The sequence below is a fragment of the Ceratina calcarata genome, unplaced genomic scaffold (genome assembly GCF_001652005.2).
Source record: "Ceratina calcarata isolate Rehan_Ccalc_2016 unplaced genomic scaffold, ASM165200v1 scaffold147.2, whole genome shotgun sequence".
NCBI lineage: Eukaryota > Metazoa > Arthropoda > Insecta > Hymenoptera > Apidae > Ceratina > Ceratina calcarata.
In genome coordinates, this window is record NW_017135881.1 from 17,554 (window position 1) to 33,904 (window position 16,351).

A 16,351-nucleotide genomic window follows, 5' to 3' on the forward strand; every position below is an offset into this window, starting at 1 on the left:
ATAATTAATTGGATATTTCCTTCTATACTTTTTAGCACGTAGCTATTTATTATTAGCATTGTTCTTCCGACGTCTGATTTCTCTTTAATTATAGGAAATGCGTTTTTCTAAAGTACATAAACTTTTGGAATTGACTGTATAGCCAATACATCCTAAATTAGTTCGTTTATCATCAATTATTCCCTAACGAGTTGAGTTAGAAGGAAATTTTATAGAACCTTTCTTGTATCTGGCAACTATAGTTATACACACGATCGAAAATCTCCAGATAAAATTTCACTTTAATGCTACTCAACGGACTTATGACAAATTACATCCGCATGAAAAAGGGGAGTAATCTCATTGATTTGTCTATGGTCATTGTTGTGCGCTAATGGATATTATATGGATTGTGCGATATGGATAATTGGCACCTTTGATCGATAGATTTTTAGTATAAGTAAAATATCGCGGTCAGATCTTTCCATTTATGGATGTCTAATTTGTGTGCGTAATTGAATGCAAATATCGATCGTACGAGACGCAACGTCAAAAGTTGCGTAATCTGATTATTGTTGAACGTTCATGGATTAATTTTGCATCATTTGAATAACCATTAAGTCAATTATGCTGAGGTCGACAGTTTTAGAGGCACGTACGAACACGGACTACGTGATCGTCGTAAGCGGCGGGGGAATTATTTTAAATTGGAAACGAGTAGAAGCCTGACGCGGGCATCGATCCGCTGGTTTTTTACCGGTGAATATTTTCGTCCGGATCGTGGATGGAATCGCGTAGGAAATCCAGTCGGAAATCCAGCGATCTTCCATAAAAGTACATCCCGAATGGCGGCCGTTTCGGTGCATTGCGACACGCACATGCGAGCCACGAATAATGGATATTTTATTACCAAGCTTTTAAGGTTCGCGACCGTCGTTACTTTCTCATTAGCGTGCGCCGCGATCTCTCCGTTGCAAACGATACTTCTTTCAAACCGACGTTGGAACCCACGAATAAAACCTTTATGGTTCCCAGTTTTCGACGTGCAAGAATAATAATCGTCGATGATGAAACGCTGTTACAATTCGCGTTGCATGCTAAGTCGATTTTCTTTCTGCTCGAACTCGAACGCTCTCCGCGAATTCGTGACGAGATATCGGGCGATGATTTATTCAATTTCGCCCGAATACGTTATCGCGAAGCCGTGGACGAGCAGTGAATTACGGGCGATTATAGGATCGATTCAGGGCTCGTGAGGTAGAGACTCGATAATGCACAGACATAGCCGTGTAATCACGGCAGCGGCGCCAAGTTGAGAACTCCTTGCATAATTGGAGTCAACGATGCGTGGCGAGTGGCCTCAGCCATTGTCTGCATACAGTTAGTCGATTATTCCGCGGACACGTTCCGAACTATTCACGGTGTCGACAAAACTCGTTGCACGAGTGACATTGTACCGGAGACAGCACGTCTCTCGTGCCGCAATGTCCGCGTAAATTGACTATCGTCCACCGCTTTATCTTTACTCCAACCATTTACAAATGCATGTTCGACTCCAACTTTCTCTTGGCATAATTCGAATAAACTTAGAGAGATCGACCGACGCTAGAAGATATACTTACGTACATCTGTCTAACAAATTAAGTCATCCGTTTGCGTAACAACGTTAGTTAATTGATTTCCATGCATTCTATTTCGAACGATGATCAGTTCTATCAGTAACGCAAGTAACGTGTGTTCTAAGTTTCAACCGATCATCTTCATTCTATTTTCTTTTGCTCCTTTAACATTATCGAGGACGAGTAATCGGAATCAGTAGAGATAACGCTTAATATACATGCCGGGAGCGAACAAGTCAACACTCATTATGCCAGCAGTTAACCGCGGCTATGTTTCCAAGCATCATCGACTCGGTAGCATGCCGACACGTTCCGTTTATACGACGACGAGGCTGAAGCAGCAAACATGTGACACGCGATATCTATTATCAACGATGGGCGCGGAGCAACGCTCTGATGGTACGTCATTGTCCTTGTTCCATGCAGAAACATAAATTCTGACGTGTGCCAAAAGAGCCTGAAACGCATCAGATGTGCATTTTTTTTTTATCATGAAGTATAAATACTAAGATGAAACGTAATCAGTTCAGATTCGCCTTATTTTATAAGGAAACGGAGATAAATAAAGCTATTAGGTAGATTACATAAGAGGCGTAGTACGTATTCGCGGTTTTTATAGCGAATTAACCGGAAGCCCGGTACAAGTTTTTTATCAGCGCCTTCTTCGTTCATAAAACGGATCTACCAGTTTACGCATTCCTTGCAGGCACCACGCTACGCGTTCCCAACTGTGTACCTAAGTACACCTTTTCTTTCTTTCGTGCCACGTTTCCATTCTCCTTTCTCCCTTGCCTATCTTTGCATTTTCCACGCTCGTTTCTCTCTCCCGCGTTTCAACCCTCTTCCTCTCCCTTCGAGTACACGTCTCCTTCTTCCACCGCTTCCTTAAAGAACCGTCGAGTGGCTCCGAAAGCTAGGAGAATATTCTGTTCGACAGGTTTGCGGTTTCTAATCGCCGCCGGGCGACGCCGGTAGAGAAAAACGTTTAATTGACATTATGGGTGGACTTGATTTATGCGATAGACGTGATCGGTCCTGATCTGTCGCGTTTCGTGCAAGAATGCGACTCGGTCGGTTCTCGTGCAACGAGTTTAACCGATCCAATATCCGTCCAATTTTCAATGCCTTCGAGCGATCTTGAATCGTGTAGTTTATAATATTAGTAGCAATTATCGTTTTCGGATCACTGCTGGTTTTTCTGACGCAGCGGGAAACGAGCGAGGGATTAACGAAAGCCCGATCGAACGACAGTGTCATTTACATTTTGCCAGTTCACGTCTGGAATTAAGAATGCGCGATCTTTCTACGACGGTAAACTGCGTATTCTGTTATGTAAAACGAGGGCTGTTAATGGACGCGATGTTAAAGGTGCACAGTTTTCAACAGAATGCCTATCACTCTACACGCCTACTTTAAAAGTAACGATAGCGGTTGTCGCGCAAGGCCCTCGAGACACAATGAGCAATGGAAGAACTATTCACTCGGCTCGGCCTGACCTCACGCACGACATGCCGTTTTTAATAATGAAGCTTTGAATAGGTATCCGCGTATGCTCAACCCGTGTAACATATTTTACTGTTACCATTTGCATAGGGTACATCTGCATATACATTGTGATTAGTCTCCCGAAAAAATTGTGCCGGTGACACGTGTGGCTGAATCACTATTTGAATAAACTGTTGTGGAATTTATTTAGATAGCTTCTGTTAGTTACAGGTCGTTTCAGATCCGTGCCTGGCTTCCATTTACTGATTATAAAAATTGTGTCGGAGATCAATGTAGTTCTCGTAGCGAATTTTCATTAAAGAGTCCTAAACCCCTTCATTTCTAATAATATTCACGTGGATATAATATTTGTCTCGGTTTTGGGTCACAAGGGAATGGGTCGATGGGCGCTGGTCATCGTTTCCAGTGCAGACTCTTGAATGCTGGAAACCTTGAAACGGCGACGTTCACCGGACGCCGTATTTTCACCTTCTAACAACGAAAGGAACTTGGCGCCAGAAAACGGTGTACGTCCCACGCGAATCGCAGAAAATCATGCGTACCGTTATGACAATAATTTCGTGAAATTCACGAATGATTGCCCACACATTACTGAACCGTGACACGCGATGTTTTCCGAATAAGATTAACTGAATTTCAGTTGTTACTTTCCTACCCAATATTTAATCAGTTTAATAGTAATTCAAGTTCTTGCTGTTAGCTAATATTTATTCTTAAAAAATTTATATTTTTAGCATCTGAAGAATTGAAAGTTTATCAAGGGTTGGTCCATTCATCTCAGGATTCATTCATTCAGATCTATGATTAGGTTCGATAAATTTCGTGTCCCCACTATGGATGGATGATAGCATCAGTACGCGTGTGTCCACTCTTCGTGCGAATCCGCACAAAGGACGCTTATTCGCAATTGCAAAAAATAACGCGTCCCGCCCTGGCCATGAGGCGCACGAGTTGAATTGCATGTAGGGTGTGCACGCAGCCGTGATGCACATTAATAGGTACACACACGGTTACGTTCGGCTGGCGCGGAGTACAAGCTTTCGGGTACGTGGCGTGTGTGCAACGAGAGAAAGAGAGGCTCGCTAACACGCTGTGAAGGGTTCCCACAATCAGTACACAATCGGACTTAAGACCGGGTGACATACACACGGTGAACGGAAAAAAGTACGGATCTACGTTTTCGTGCGGTCGCTCATTAAACGGCCCGCCGTCCGCGAAAGGAAGCGAGCGGGACACGAGATTAAACTGGAGCGCGAACGCGTGGAATATGAAATAAAATAGTTGCCGGGTTTCGGTTGTCAGGCATTAACTCCTTAAGTTGCCAACGTACGCTGTGTTCCTTTTGAAACAGGATCGACGAACGTTCCTCTGATAAAAAGCAAAACTTTCAACTAACTAGCTGCGTTTCGTTGAAACGAATTTTCCATTTCCTATACTCGGGAGGTTTCCTTACGCAAACGAATTATGCAGTTCACCCTCATTCGCCAAAGATCAAATGTCATAGACGATCGGCACGTGGTAAGCGTACGCGATCACAGGTCACGAAGTTTCGTTCGCGCAAAAACGTATCGCGGGAAAAGGTATTCGTCGCGTGTCATTGTGAAGTTATGCGGGGAATTCGTATCGGGCAAAAAGCGCACGACGGAATGGGCGAACGTGCGCGTTCGATACTTTATTCCCGCGTCACCCTGTATGCACAGGTACAGGAGTTGCCGCACACGTGTGCACGGTCTGTTACGCACACGCACGTAATGCCTTTACGCACACGGGTAACCGTAAACCTCCAGTCTTTCAGTTCATGTCGAGACCGCGTACAGTGTGGACTCCCGGTGGTTTTCGAAATCCCGAACTACACGGGAGCGTCGCTCGGTATAGGAAACGCGTAAGAACCTCGGTCGCGCTCGAGTCTTCGCAGTGTTTCCGCTCAAGTTCCTCCGTTCTACGGTTTTATCCTCCCTTATCGCTCTCCGATCTTTCGGCTCCCTGATAATCTTGATAGAGGCATGCTGGCGTACATCCTTGGTTTCTTTTATTTCTACGCCGAACTGCTCCGATTAGAGTTGCAAATGCTTGTACATCCGGAGGAATACAAGTTGTCGAAGTTCATGCTGTGATACATGAATGAGAGCTGTTGATACACACGGGGATGAGTCTTCGTTTCCGGTTGCAATACATCGAACAATGATACCGCGCGAAATACAGTGATTACGAAGCCGCGCCGCTTTTTCGTCCTTCACCGCCTTTTCGTTCGCGTTTGTGAGTGCACGGAATGTATTCCGGTTTTCAGTGCAATCGATACTGATTTGCATGGAGCTCGCCGATGCTGTTAAATTTTAATTAACGCTCCACTCAGCTGGGAGCGTGTTTTCACGAGGAAATACCTGTACATACATACATCCATCCGGCTTCGCGATGGGTGGGTGTTATTCCGTAACAATGAAACCGATAATGAATACCGGCTCCACTTACTCAGGAGACTATCGAACGCTGAAATTTAACGAAAAACACTGGTTTTGATAACGCGCTTTTCACTGTGGCAAATCGAGCGGGATGACTCAAACCAGAGACACGTGAATCATCGATTGACGGGATGGATCTCCTTTAGTTCCGCCTTTGCACGTTTATCTATTTACAAGCAGCTCATTACGACGGAACGATCAACGAACGGTCGAACGATACGCGTCCCGTGATCTATGGAAACAATAGCGACGTCCGGCTTAAGCCGCGGAACGAAAAAGGTCTCGCGAGGCCGGGTTCATCCGCAGATACGTCGAGAAGTGAAAGTGTGCATTTTGCAAGATGCATGCAACTCCGGATAATGGCGAGTGCAGCCGCCACCGACGCCCCAGTGTGTCAGCGACGATCGCCGACGGCGACAGCTCGTTTCGTTCCTTCCATTACTCTTGTTGTCGTTGCCGTCGTCCTCGTGACACGTTACACAGTTCAGTCATGGATGGTCGTCTCGTGACGGAAAACCGACGCACAATCGTGATCAGCCGAATCGACGTAACGTGTAAGCTCAGTGACCCCGCGACCATGTTCGTCATCGGGCCTCATTAATTATTCATGACCGCCGAGTTTCCTCCGTCGCTGAAGAAAACGACTGGTGGTTATGCGCGTGTCTTCGTCAAGGTCGTCCCCGCTGCAGCTCTACGAGGAGGAAGAGGAAGTCGAGGGGGTCGCGACCCTTCATGGAACACGGTGAAAGGGACAGGATTCTCTCGCCGCGTTATCTTTCCTAGCCACGTGGATCTTCTACCGTCAATATGGAGACTATATTGAATTGTAATTAAGCTTCTGAATATACACACGGTGACGGCGTACATGAATCCTCCATGAGTCATGTCTCTCGGAGAATCGTTTCTTACATTCATGTTTACTTCTCTTTTCTACTCAAGATTCTAATTTCGTTTGAAAATACGAATTTCAGTTGAATACTAAAATGAATGAATATGTAACGACAATGAAATTTAAAATGTTTTAACTCCGTGTTTATGAAAGATCGTCCCAATAAAATATCTGGGTTTCGGGAATAATCCGATAAGCTGTGTTTTGTCTTTTATCATCGCAAGGTCTAGCCATTACGGGCACAGACAATTTTACGAAGATTTATACGACGCTGGATCGATCGGGTGTTCGCTTGATAACGATTATCTTTATTAATACAGTCTGGGCATTGTATTCCGTGTACTTTCGATGAAGGTCCGGTATTATCTTCGGTAAATAACAACACATCACCCTACCTCGTGCGGCCAGCAGATAAGTGTTTCCTGCCGTTAAACCCGACGATAGAAGCGGTTTCTTTTCTTTTTTCACCAAGCAATTTTTGGTCATCCTGTTTCCCTAATGAGCAGCAACGATGCAGCCGCGCTCGTCACGAAAGATAGCGCATCCTGTGGCCGGTAGTCATGCGAGATTCCTACGCTTCTGCGTTTCAGACCTGAATTTATGGAATAAGAGCATCAGCCAACGATGGAGAAAACTGAGACGAAGGTGTTCCGTGCAGGAGACCTCGGAGCCTCAGGAGGCACTGTTGCAAGGTGGGGCGACCCAGGGAGTTATTCAGGCAGCAAGGTCCAGTCCAGCTAGCAGGGAGTCCTCGCCGGCCGCCAAAAGTCTGCAGGACGGCAACTCGCCCAAGAAATTACTGCAAACTAGCTCCTTGAGGTTGCCAGGTAATTATCCCTTTTGTTAACGCGGCAAAGCGCTAAGAGTACGATATCGAGCGATAATTGACTGCCGTTTAGGCACCACCAAGGGCATCGCCGACATCCAGCACGTACTGCGAAGCAAGTTTAGTAAGATAAACGCTGGTATTCGAAAGAGGAAGGCGTTGAGTGTCACGGAGGTGTTCTCGCAAAAGGATAACGCGTCGAACTTCTACGTCCCGAGTCCATTGACCTCTTCCAATAGTCAGAATTTCGAAGACGACTACGATTCCAGTGAACCGGCCTCCCTTCCGCCGTATCCTTTCCACGACAACCTCGAGACCCTCGCCGAGGGCAGCGTGCCGAATTCTCCTAACTGCAGCAGTCCGTTGACGAGCAGCAACAAGACGTTCACGTACTCGCAAAGCAGTAGCGCGTACGACTCGCCGATTCTCAGTCACGATCAGAAAGACGCGTACGAGAACGTGCTCTACGCTAACAACTCGTCGCCTGGGTGCTGTTCGAGGCCCAGGGGTATGTTGCATCGCAGCAATTCCGAGAATCGCGATACGTGTCGACACCAGGATCACTCGTACGAGAACGTACGGTATCAACGGGGTCACAGATCGGAGCTGACGCCGTCGGTCACTCCCCAAGCGGAGAGGCATCTGGCACGGAGCAACTCCGAGACGAGGGACCAACATTCCTATGAGAACATCCACTTCCAGAAGAATACGAAGTCCAGGAACCAGTCCGAGCCGTCGTTCGAGGAGATTCATATACCTAGGGTGACGCCCAGAAAGAGGGCGACCGACTTCAAAGTAGGCGGGCAGGTGAACAATTACACGAACGGCTCCGGATCCTGCGTGAACAAAGAAGACGGTCCTTCCAGTCTGGGGGCTGAAAAAAGTCCGGGCAAGAAGACTACGAGACGGTTGAACAGCAGAAGCGTCGCCAACATTCCTAGTTCCTCCGGTGCCGGGTTGAAGACTTGGCAAGTGAGTATAGAAGAGAATTGTGTTAATTATCACTGGTATTCATTGATCACTGAATTTCGTTCATTGTTGTACAGGGTACGCAAGACACGGACGAAGGCCTGAATACCGACTCCGAACTCGAAGACATCGACGAAGCCGGCGAGGGTGAAGAGTCGAGATTCTGCACCCTACCGAGGCCAGGCAAGGGTGGCGCGTCATTCACGATACTGACAGCGAGATTCCTGAAGGGTCCCGGACACAAAGGGCTCGGTTTCAGTATCGTCGGCGGTACGGACAGTCCACGTGGGAATATGGGCATCTACGTCAAGACGATTTTCCCCAACGGCCAAGCTGCTGATCTTGGAACTGTCAAAGAAGGTATTATTACGATCAATACACGTCTAAGTGGTACAATCATTGCTAGAAAAATAAAATCATTCCTCAATCGGCACACTTTATATTGTTCCAGGGGACGAAATTTTGTCGATAAATTCGAAACCTCTTCATGGTATGACGCACGCCGAGGCGATCGCCGAGTTCAAGTCCGTGAAAGCCGGTGACGTTGTTCTGCACGTCGGCCGTCGGGTGAACAAGAAAAAGAGGGACTCCCTGACGCTACCACCCGTCGCTCCGGCGCCTCGTCAGCAAATCAAGTGAATCGTTGTCGGCCACTTCCCAATTCGCGTTTCCCGCGAGAACGTTACGTTTCCATTCCGTATTTTAACGCGTCCAGGATCAATGTCTTGATATCATACGAAAAAGTCTCGTTCCAGTTTTTGTTGATCATACAGAGGTGGATCTCGCGCAGTGACAAGTTCGTCTATATTCGAAGTAGACTCTTGTTTTATAAGTGGAGTGATTATAAAACAGTGGAAGAGATAAGGCAATTTAAGCTGTTTAAAATGTCGAAACGAGGAACTGAACGCGCGTTTATTCCTGTGGAAGTTTACTTGTTTAGTGATAGCGAAGATCGTACCGTCGCTCGAATCGAAGACGTGTTTGGGAACGTCACGAAATTAAATCTAAGCACGGGATCTATAAACGAATCAAAAATGATATAAATTCTATGATATTCGAATATCTATTCGGTGTTTCGACATATATTTATCGATGAAGCTTTTAACCGTTCTTCAAATAATCATCAAAGTCGCTATTAGCGTTTTCGCAGCGTTCAAAGCTGTGGCTTTCGTACGTTTTTGGCGTACCGAATTTTACATTACGAAACAGAAAGCGTTACCTATTTTTGTCGAAATTTTCTCGGATACGAGATGTATTTTTTAAACGATCTTGATGTTTAAAATCCAATCCGCGTGAGCACGGACAAGGAAACGATCGAAGAAAACAAATCAATGTCCTCCATACTTAGTAGTTAGCGGAAAGCAGCGATTTATTTTTGTAAAACGCGAGAATCATCGCGCCGGACAGTAAAGAGGAAGGCTCGGGACATCGAACGCACGTTAATTAACGAATTGACAAAGAGAAAAGAGGAAAAGCAACGCTTCAGTCTGTGACACGGCCTGATCGAAGACAAGACTCGCGCGAGAGACAGGATACGAAAAATTTGCGCGTTGTCGCGAGCATGAATCGAATTATTTTTTAACGCATATGCAGAGTAAACGATGATCGCCCAAAGATGAAGCCCAAAAAATATTTTTATTACGAGAAGAATAATTATGCCGCAAGAACGGAGGAACGCATATCTATAGAATTATACGTGTATAATAATAATTACATAGAAATATATTTTGACGAATTGAACGAGACGCGTTTATTTTATAAGCCGATGCAATTTTGTTATTAGTATCTAGTCCATCTGTAATATTTCGTTTCAAGAGCAACAATTTCTCTATATTTCTTACTATCTCACTTGATATAAAGTTTAAAGAAAAATGAAAGGAAAAAAAATATATACATATATATATGTTATATATATATGCATATATCTATACGGTGATATACATATGATTATATATTTCTTATATCGATTTTTCATGGTGTAACGAAACGAGCGTAATCGATCGATGATTAGTTAGAGTTTAAGGTTCAACGATGTATTACATGACCGACAAGAATGGAGAAATTGATTCTAACATAGCGATCATCACGTCTGCCTCTTCCATCGCTTTGACAGCACTTATTTCGTCTTTCAGGGATTAAAGCGACTACGTTAACTAAGTTAGAATTAATCTCTCGATAAAGAAGTCATGCGTGTATTGAAGGAAACGAGAGCTGTTTGGAACCGTTTCTTTTTGGCTTTATTAACCATAATCCGTGTCAAAAACTACAATTACATCAATTTCATCTGTCCATAATTATTACCCTGTTACATGTCAACGATCCGAATTTTCGTGTACGATATACATCATTAATCGAATGAATTCATTTTGCTCGATGCTCTGCGAGGATTTAAAAGAATCCAGTTATCCATTGACACGCAACGCGTGATACGACGTTATACACGCGTGTTGAACAGTACGATTCTCTTTTTATTAAAACAAAATAAAATTGACCACATACATGTCTTCTCTATCATAAATATGTAAGTGCAATTCGATGTTGCATGCATACGAACTAGTTGGAGAGTGTCGTTGTGTTTCCTACTTACTACGCGGGGTCGAAAAAAAAAAACAAATAAATAATTCGCATAAAGGAAACGAGTTTATGATTGATTGAAATAACTCTTTCCCTCTTCCCACTAATTGTGCTGATCATTTTCTTTTAAATACATAACAGTAAGTACCGATTGAGTGACCATTAATGACTCTCCGGACCAGAAAGAAAGTAAAGGAAAAAAACGATCACAATTGCGAGAGATCATTCCGTTGGAGCTAAAGAAAGTATCTAGTCTCCTCTAAAATAGAGAACGACGTTCTACACCGAGTGAACTCAGATCTCGAGTAAAACGAGTCTTCCATCGGTGCATTTTAATTGATTAAAATCAGTGATTGATAACGTAGAAGAATTTAAAAAAGAAATATAAAAGGAAAGGGAACGGTAACAAATCTGCCCTGGTTTACCAGAGTACAGTCTACGTGTGAGATAGTCTAAATAAAAAAAAACAACTACTCGTAACTTTGATCCTCAGTCGATCGAATCGAGTGAAAACGAACGTTTTCAGATCTCGTTCACGTGTTGGTGAATGTTGTACGCCCTCCCGCCTCTCCTAGACTCCCTCGGAATTACGGCCAGGTGCTGAGGGTCGATTTTCACTTCCTCGACCTTCTTCTGACCCGAACTTTTCTCCGACGCGAACAAGCCCAGTGGTTTCGAATAAACGTATGTCGTTTCAGCCCCGTTCGACTGACCAATCGTCGCCGATCCCTTCAACACGTTATCTTGCGCGCTGAGCAGTTGCTTGAATCGTTCGTCGTTCTTTTCCTCTTGGTCCCAGAGAGTTCTGGCGGACCTAGAATTGGTAGGTGGAGTCGTCTGTTGGTTATTTCGTTTCTGATCGGTTTCCTGCTGGTTGTTCCTGTTAGTCAGGTTCAACTTCGGGTTCAGGTTGAGTCCGAGCCATTGAGAGAAGAGAGCTATGCCTTGTTCCGCGCTGGCTGACACCGCTGCTATCAGTTCATCGGTATTCAAAGAATCGTCCTCTTCCTCGGAATTCTCTGCAGCCTCCGTCGTCTCCGTGATGCTACGGGGAAATGAAATCATAAAGAGATTGACAGTAGACACTGAATAAACATAGATAACGTAGTCGTCATGTGTAATGGGATACGTCGCAGGTGCCGATCGTAAAACAGTTATTAGGATCGTACTCACATAGTGGCTTCGACTTGTCTCACCACCTGATTGAAATTGAAGCATCCCATGTGGTAAGTGGCCTGCGGCGTGCCCAGCAATGCGGGCTCTATCACCAGGCAGCCGTCGTAACCGGCTTCCGCTTGTTTGATCGACGCAAATTTCGCGCATATCTGCGCCAAGTCCGACAGGAGGTTCATACAGGTCGGCTTGTTAGCCGCGTCCACTGTAAAACATCGTAGCCCGAGAATTACGAATGTTGTTTCATGAAATCTCGCTAGAAATCGTTCTATTATCGTTCACCAATCTTGATGGTAGCATTGTGCACGGGATTGTCCCCGTAGCTGAGGTTCAACGAGACGTTCTCGTCCTTCTGTTTGATGTTGATGCAGGCAGGACCGCCCAGGTCGATCGTAGCCGTCAGATTTAAATCGACACAGCACAGACAATTGGACGTTTGGCAGAGGCATTGGGATTGCGGAGCGGACGATCTGCCCACGGCGTCCGGCAGGTCCCAGGACAGCAGCGTCTCTGATCGCGGGAAAATACAGAAGAGACGCGTGAGAGAAACTCGTGAAGAGAAATTGGAACGAAACGAAAGTCGTCGATCGAAAGTCGACGAAAAAATCGTCAGCAATTTCCATTCGAACGTCGCCGAGTTTTCACCCAGCCAGTCTGACACCGTTTTGAATTGCCAATAGTGGGTTCGCGAAACTTCTTCCTACAATGGATATTCCCTATTCCGAATTGAATCTTTTAAACGTAAGTGTGCCGCGTCGATGATTCAGAAATTACGTATGTGCATATACATATGCCTATCCGTAGACTTTCTCGCGTTACTGGGACAAGTTATCCGTCCGACGTTCCACGATATTCGTGATTCGTTTGTTAACGTTACGGGACGGGAACTAATTAATGAAGATGGTTAGTTACTAATTGAATAACGAAACGCGGACACCCGTCGAAGAGAAATCGCGATCGCGGCACGCGCGCGCGCGCGGGGCGTCACGTCGGAAATCGAGCCAACCCCGAAGAGGGCCGCGATTCGTATGCGAACGTCGAACGTTTGTTTACCCGCGCGTCACGAATCGAACACGCGATGGTCCCCTCCGTGTCCGGCGTATCGGACATCCGGCCGGGCTCCTCTGGTTAGCGTGTCCGAGGGATGCTGCAAAAACCAGAGAGAGAAGTTTTACGCGCGAGAGCGTAATTTGCTCACCGAGCAATCCGGCGGAGGACACCAGGGCGACGCTGACGGTCAGCAGCACCAAGATCGTCGACTTGACGGCCATCGTCACTTCGTTCCGGGGTTGACACGTGCGATCCTCTCGTGCGGTCTTTCGAAACGAGTCGCGATGCTGAAGAACTCGCGGATGAAACCACCAAGTCCGAACTGTCAAAAAGGACTCGCGCTGCGCCGGAGAAGCCTGGAGATCCTGCCCAGCAAGGAAGAAGCTTAAATCTGGACACAAAGCCGGGCGCGGGTCTCGGAATGGCGATCGGCTGGCGTGCGGCACGAAAACTGGCGACAGGATTGGCCACGGCGACGATGAGGTGCCACGCCATTGGCCGAGGTGCGGAGGTAACAACGGGCAAGGAACCTCATCTGGGTGACCGGGTGACCTCCTTCGGCAACCTGGTACCACGGGGAACTTACGCGACTGTCCTATCTACTCTTCTCTACTCGGCCAGCCTGGGCGACACAGGGGGCCCCCTCCGACAAAAAGCCGGTGCTCTTCTTTTCGGATGACCGCCGTACACCGTTCGGAGCGCGCTAGTAAAAGCAATTTCTTTTTTTTTCTCGCCGCTTGTTTCGAAAATTTTCATCGCCTCGTGCCAACGATTTCGTTCCCTCCACCTTGGTAAAAGTGAAAATTCCCGGATAGAGAACGTCTATCGAGTCTGATTTTTTTTAAAGTGACGGACACGTTTCTCTGGGTGGAGTCTGTAATAATATCTGCTTTTTCTGTCATCGCTCTTGTAGCCTACATCGTGACGAGCGTAATGACGGTAATATACTGTTGAGATTACCGAGACCGTCTTTAAACGTTTCCCTCGTTTCTTAGTAATTAGATTTTCATCGGCAGCGCCTCGATTATACCTCGCCTTTCTCTGATCAGTCACGTAGACGCACGACTAAAACGATATTAAACGAAAGGGGAAGGAAAAGCGCGCGTTCGACTGGCCATCCGGTCGCCTCCGTTCCGCTCGGACACTCAACGAAATGCGCCAGTTTGTAACGATCGTTATCACCATCTCTCGAGAAGCATCGCGAAGTAGTTATGCAATTTACGCCGATATCGTTATTTTCACGGTTGAAGGAATGCAAAAGAGTAGCTGCCTCGTCGAGAGTCTGATCGATGCACGATTTCCTTTCCTGTTTACAAGCTCCTGGGCTGCTCCCGATTGAGTTATGGTTTCGAAACGGTACCCAGCATCTGGACAGATTATCGTTACGTAAAAACTCGTTTCCCTTGATGACCCACATCCTTCGGACCGTTTAGAAGCCCGTAGGACCGCGCGCTTATCTTAAACGCCATCGGTCGCATACGCAACGTCAGGACAATAATTATTCAACGCGTCGCGACCCTCCGTTGCAGGAATTTCATTGTGAACCTTCATCCCGTCGAACAAGTATTAACCAAGGTAAACCACTCCTGACCACTACTTTCTTCGGCCTACTAACCGGAGAAAGGCCCCTCCTTTAACTACCGAAACACGCTTTTGCCTGGCTACTCAGTGGATTTTATCAGACAAGCAGATGTGCGTCATCGTTCTTGTGAAATCCAAAAATTATTACGGGAGTCAATGATTCTATCAATAGGTATTCGATGTTTGCAAAGCATACGGGGTCGACGTGTGTCAATGAACAGTTTAAGGGTCAGTGAAAACGCTCGCGTTAATTGTAACGTGCACGCAAAAGCGTGGTGCACGCCGGGTGAATGAAGAATTTCCGGCACGCTCATTGTCGATGCACCGCAAACACCTTCGCGACGATGTAACTTTATGGCGTAGAAATTAGCTGTAAAGTGGGACTGGCTATTAGACCGTTATCGAGGCTTTCATTATAAACACGTGCAAAACCTACATACATTGTCTTACAAGTTCGTAACAAAAATTAATTAAGTCGTCGATCTTCAGACTTATTGGATTTGAAATGTAACGGCAAACAAGAAATCGGGAGTCGTTTTCCTCCTCGGATTTCGAGATCTTACCTTTCCTGCGTAGGATGAGTCACCGCGATACCGTTCAAGAGTAAATTTTACATCGAGGACCGAACACCGGTAGCGGTTGGCGAACGTACTTGACCCTGCGGTACCGGTTCAAGGCGAGACGATAAACCACTTCCGTTGATTTCGAGCGAGGCGGAACGACGAGATCCCTATCCCGGGGAGGATTTCAAGATGGTGTTCCTCAGTCTGGTGGGGTGCGCGATTGTCTTATTTACCTAGAGCGTATTAGAATGCTTAATAATCGTAGTCGCCGCCGAGAGGCAGGTGGTGGTGGGCATGACCGACTTTTAAAGAAACCTTGGGGGGAGTTGGGCGGCATCTTCAGTTAGACATTGGCCTCCGTAAGACGAAGAGCCGGAAAAAAGAGCCGAAGGGTGCAAGAAGAGAGACGAGAGACCATCTTTCACAAACGAAATTTTCTCAACTGGAATTCTTTTCTCTATCGCACAGGTCAGTGACAAAACTGATTTTTCGCTGCTGTCAAATATCGTTTCTTTTACATTGTTTAACAATTTCCATGGAAAGGATCGTGTTCGCGGAAGTAGCTTTCGATTGGCGTCGGTTTTAATTTATTTATCCTTTGCGTGGAGCAATGCCAACAATTCTAAACCACTTTTTATTGATAAAATTTATACTTTGGTTGCATTATTAATTTTAATTGTCGAGTCCGATCATTCGTTGACATACCAACGCGTAACGATCACCGTTCATCGCGTCGTAACCACGTAATGTTTACCATAAATGCGATCGTCGCGATGCGTGCGCGTGCTTCCTGCCGCGCGTTATCCAAGTATCACTCGTGCAGTGAACTTCTTGGAGAGATGTCTTTGACCGTGACCGAGAATTAGGTCAACCGGTCGACGGGCGGAGAGGTTGTAGACACAGGGAATCGCGAGCCCGAAACTCAGAGAGAAAAAAAGTCTTCTCTCCCACGTGCTCGCTGCTCGAAATGATTGGATCAGTCGCGTTTCACCTTTGGGTAACTTATTGCTAACGAGCGTGAACACGTGGTATTGTTCTCCACCAACTCTGCGTGACAGTCGGCGTTCCGTTAAGGATGTATTTGGCTATACAGTCAATCCCAAAAGTTTATGCACTTTAGAAACGCATTTTTTAAAAAGAAATCACACGTCGAAAGAACATTG

General features: G+C 46.0%; 3 protein-coding genes across 5 annotated transcripts in view; 2 read left to right on the forward strand and 1 right to left on the reverse strand.

Annotated features, from left to right (window-relative positions):
* Positions 1-10,883, forward strand: part of LOC108631845 (uncharacterized) — a 20,983-nt gene extending 10,100 nt beyond the window's left edge. For all 3 annotated transcript variants that reach the window (XM_018036024.2, XM_018036017.2, XM_018036033.2), the window contains exons 4-7: positions 7,043-7,279; positions 7,352-8,250; positions 8,325-8,607; positions 8,699-10,883. In XM_018036024.2, coding sequence (XP_017891513.1) covers positions 7,043-7,279; positions 7,352-8,250; positions 8,325-8,607; positions 8,699-8,886 — 1,607 coding nt within the window. In that variant the 3' untranslated portion in view covers positions 8,887-10,883. The remainder of the gene's footprint in view (positions 1-7,042; positions 7,280-7,351; positions 8,251-8,324; positions 8,608-8,698) is intronic.
* Positions 10,884-10,977: 94 nt separating this feature from the next.
* On the reverse strand, positions 10,978-13,472 carry LOC108631490 (uncharacterized). The gene is made up of 4 exons (XM_018035452.2): positions 13,193-13,472; positions 12,277-12,504; positions 11,995-12,199; positions 10,978-11,866 (listed from the first exon to the last, which is right to left on the reverse strand). The coding sequence occupies exons 1-4, from the start codon at positions 13,263-13,265 to the stop codon at positions 11,344-11,346; spliced, it is 1,029 nt and encodes a 342-aa protein (XP_017890941.1). The 5' UTR covers positions 13,266-13,472; the 3' UTR covers positions 10,978-11,343.
* Positions 13,473-15,453: 1,981 nt separating this feature from the next.
* Positions 15,454-16,351, forward strand: part of LOC108631481 (mitotic apparatus protein p62) — a 4,386-nt gene continuing 3,488 nt past the window's right edge. The window contains exon 1 of the mRNA XM_018035441.2: positions 15,454-15,656. The gene's annotated coding sequence lies outside the window, so the exon portion shown is untranslated. The remainder of the gene's footprint in view (positions 15,657-16,351) is intronic.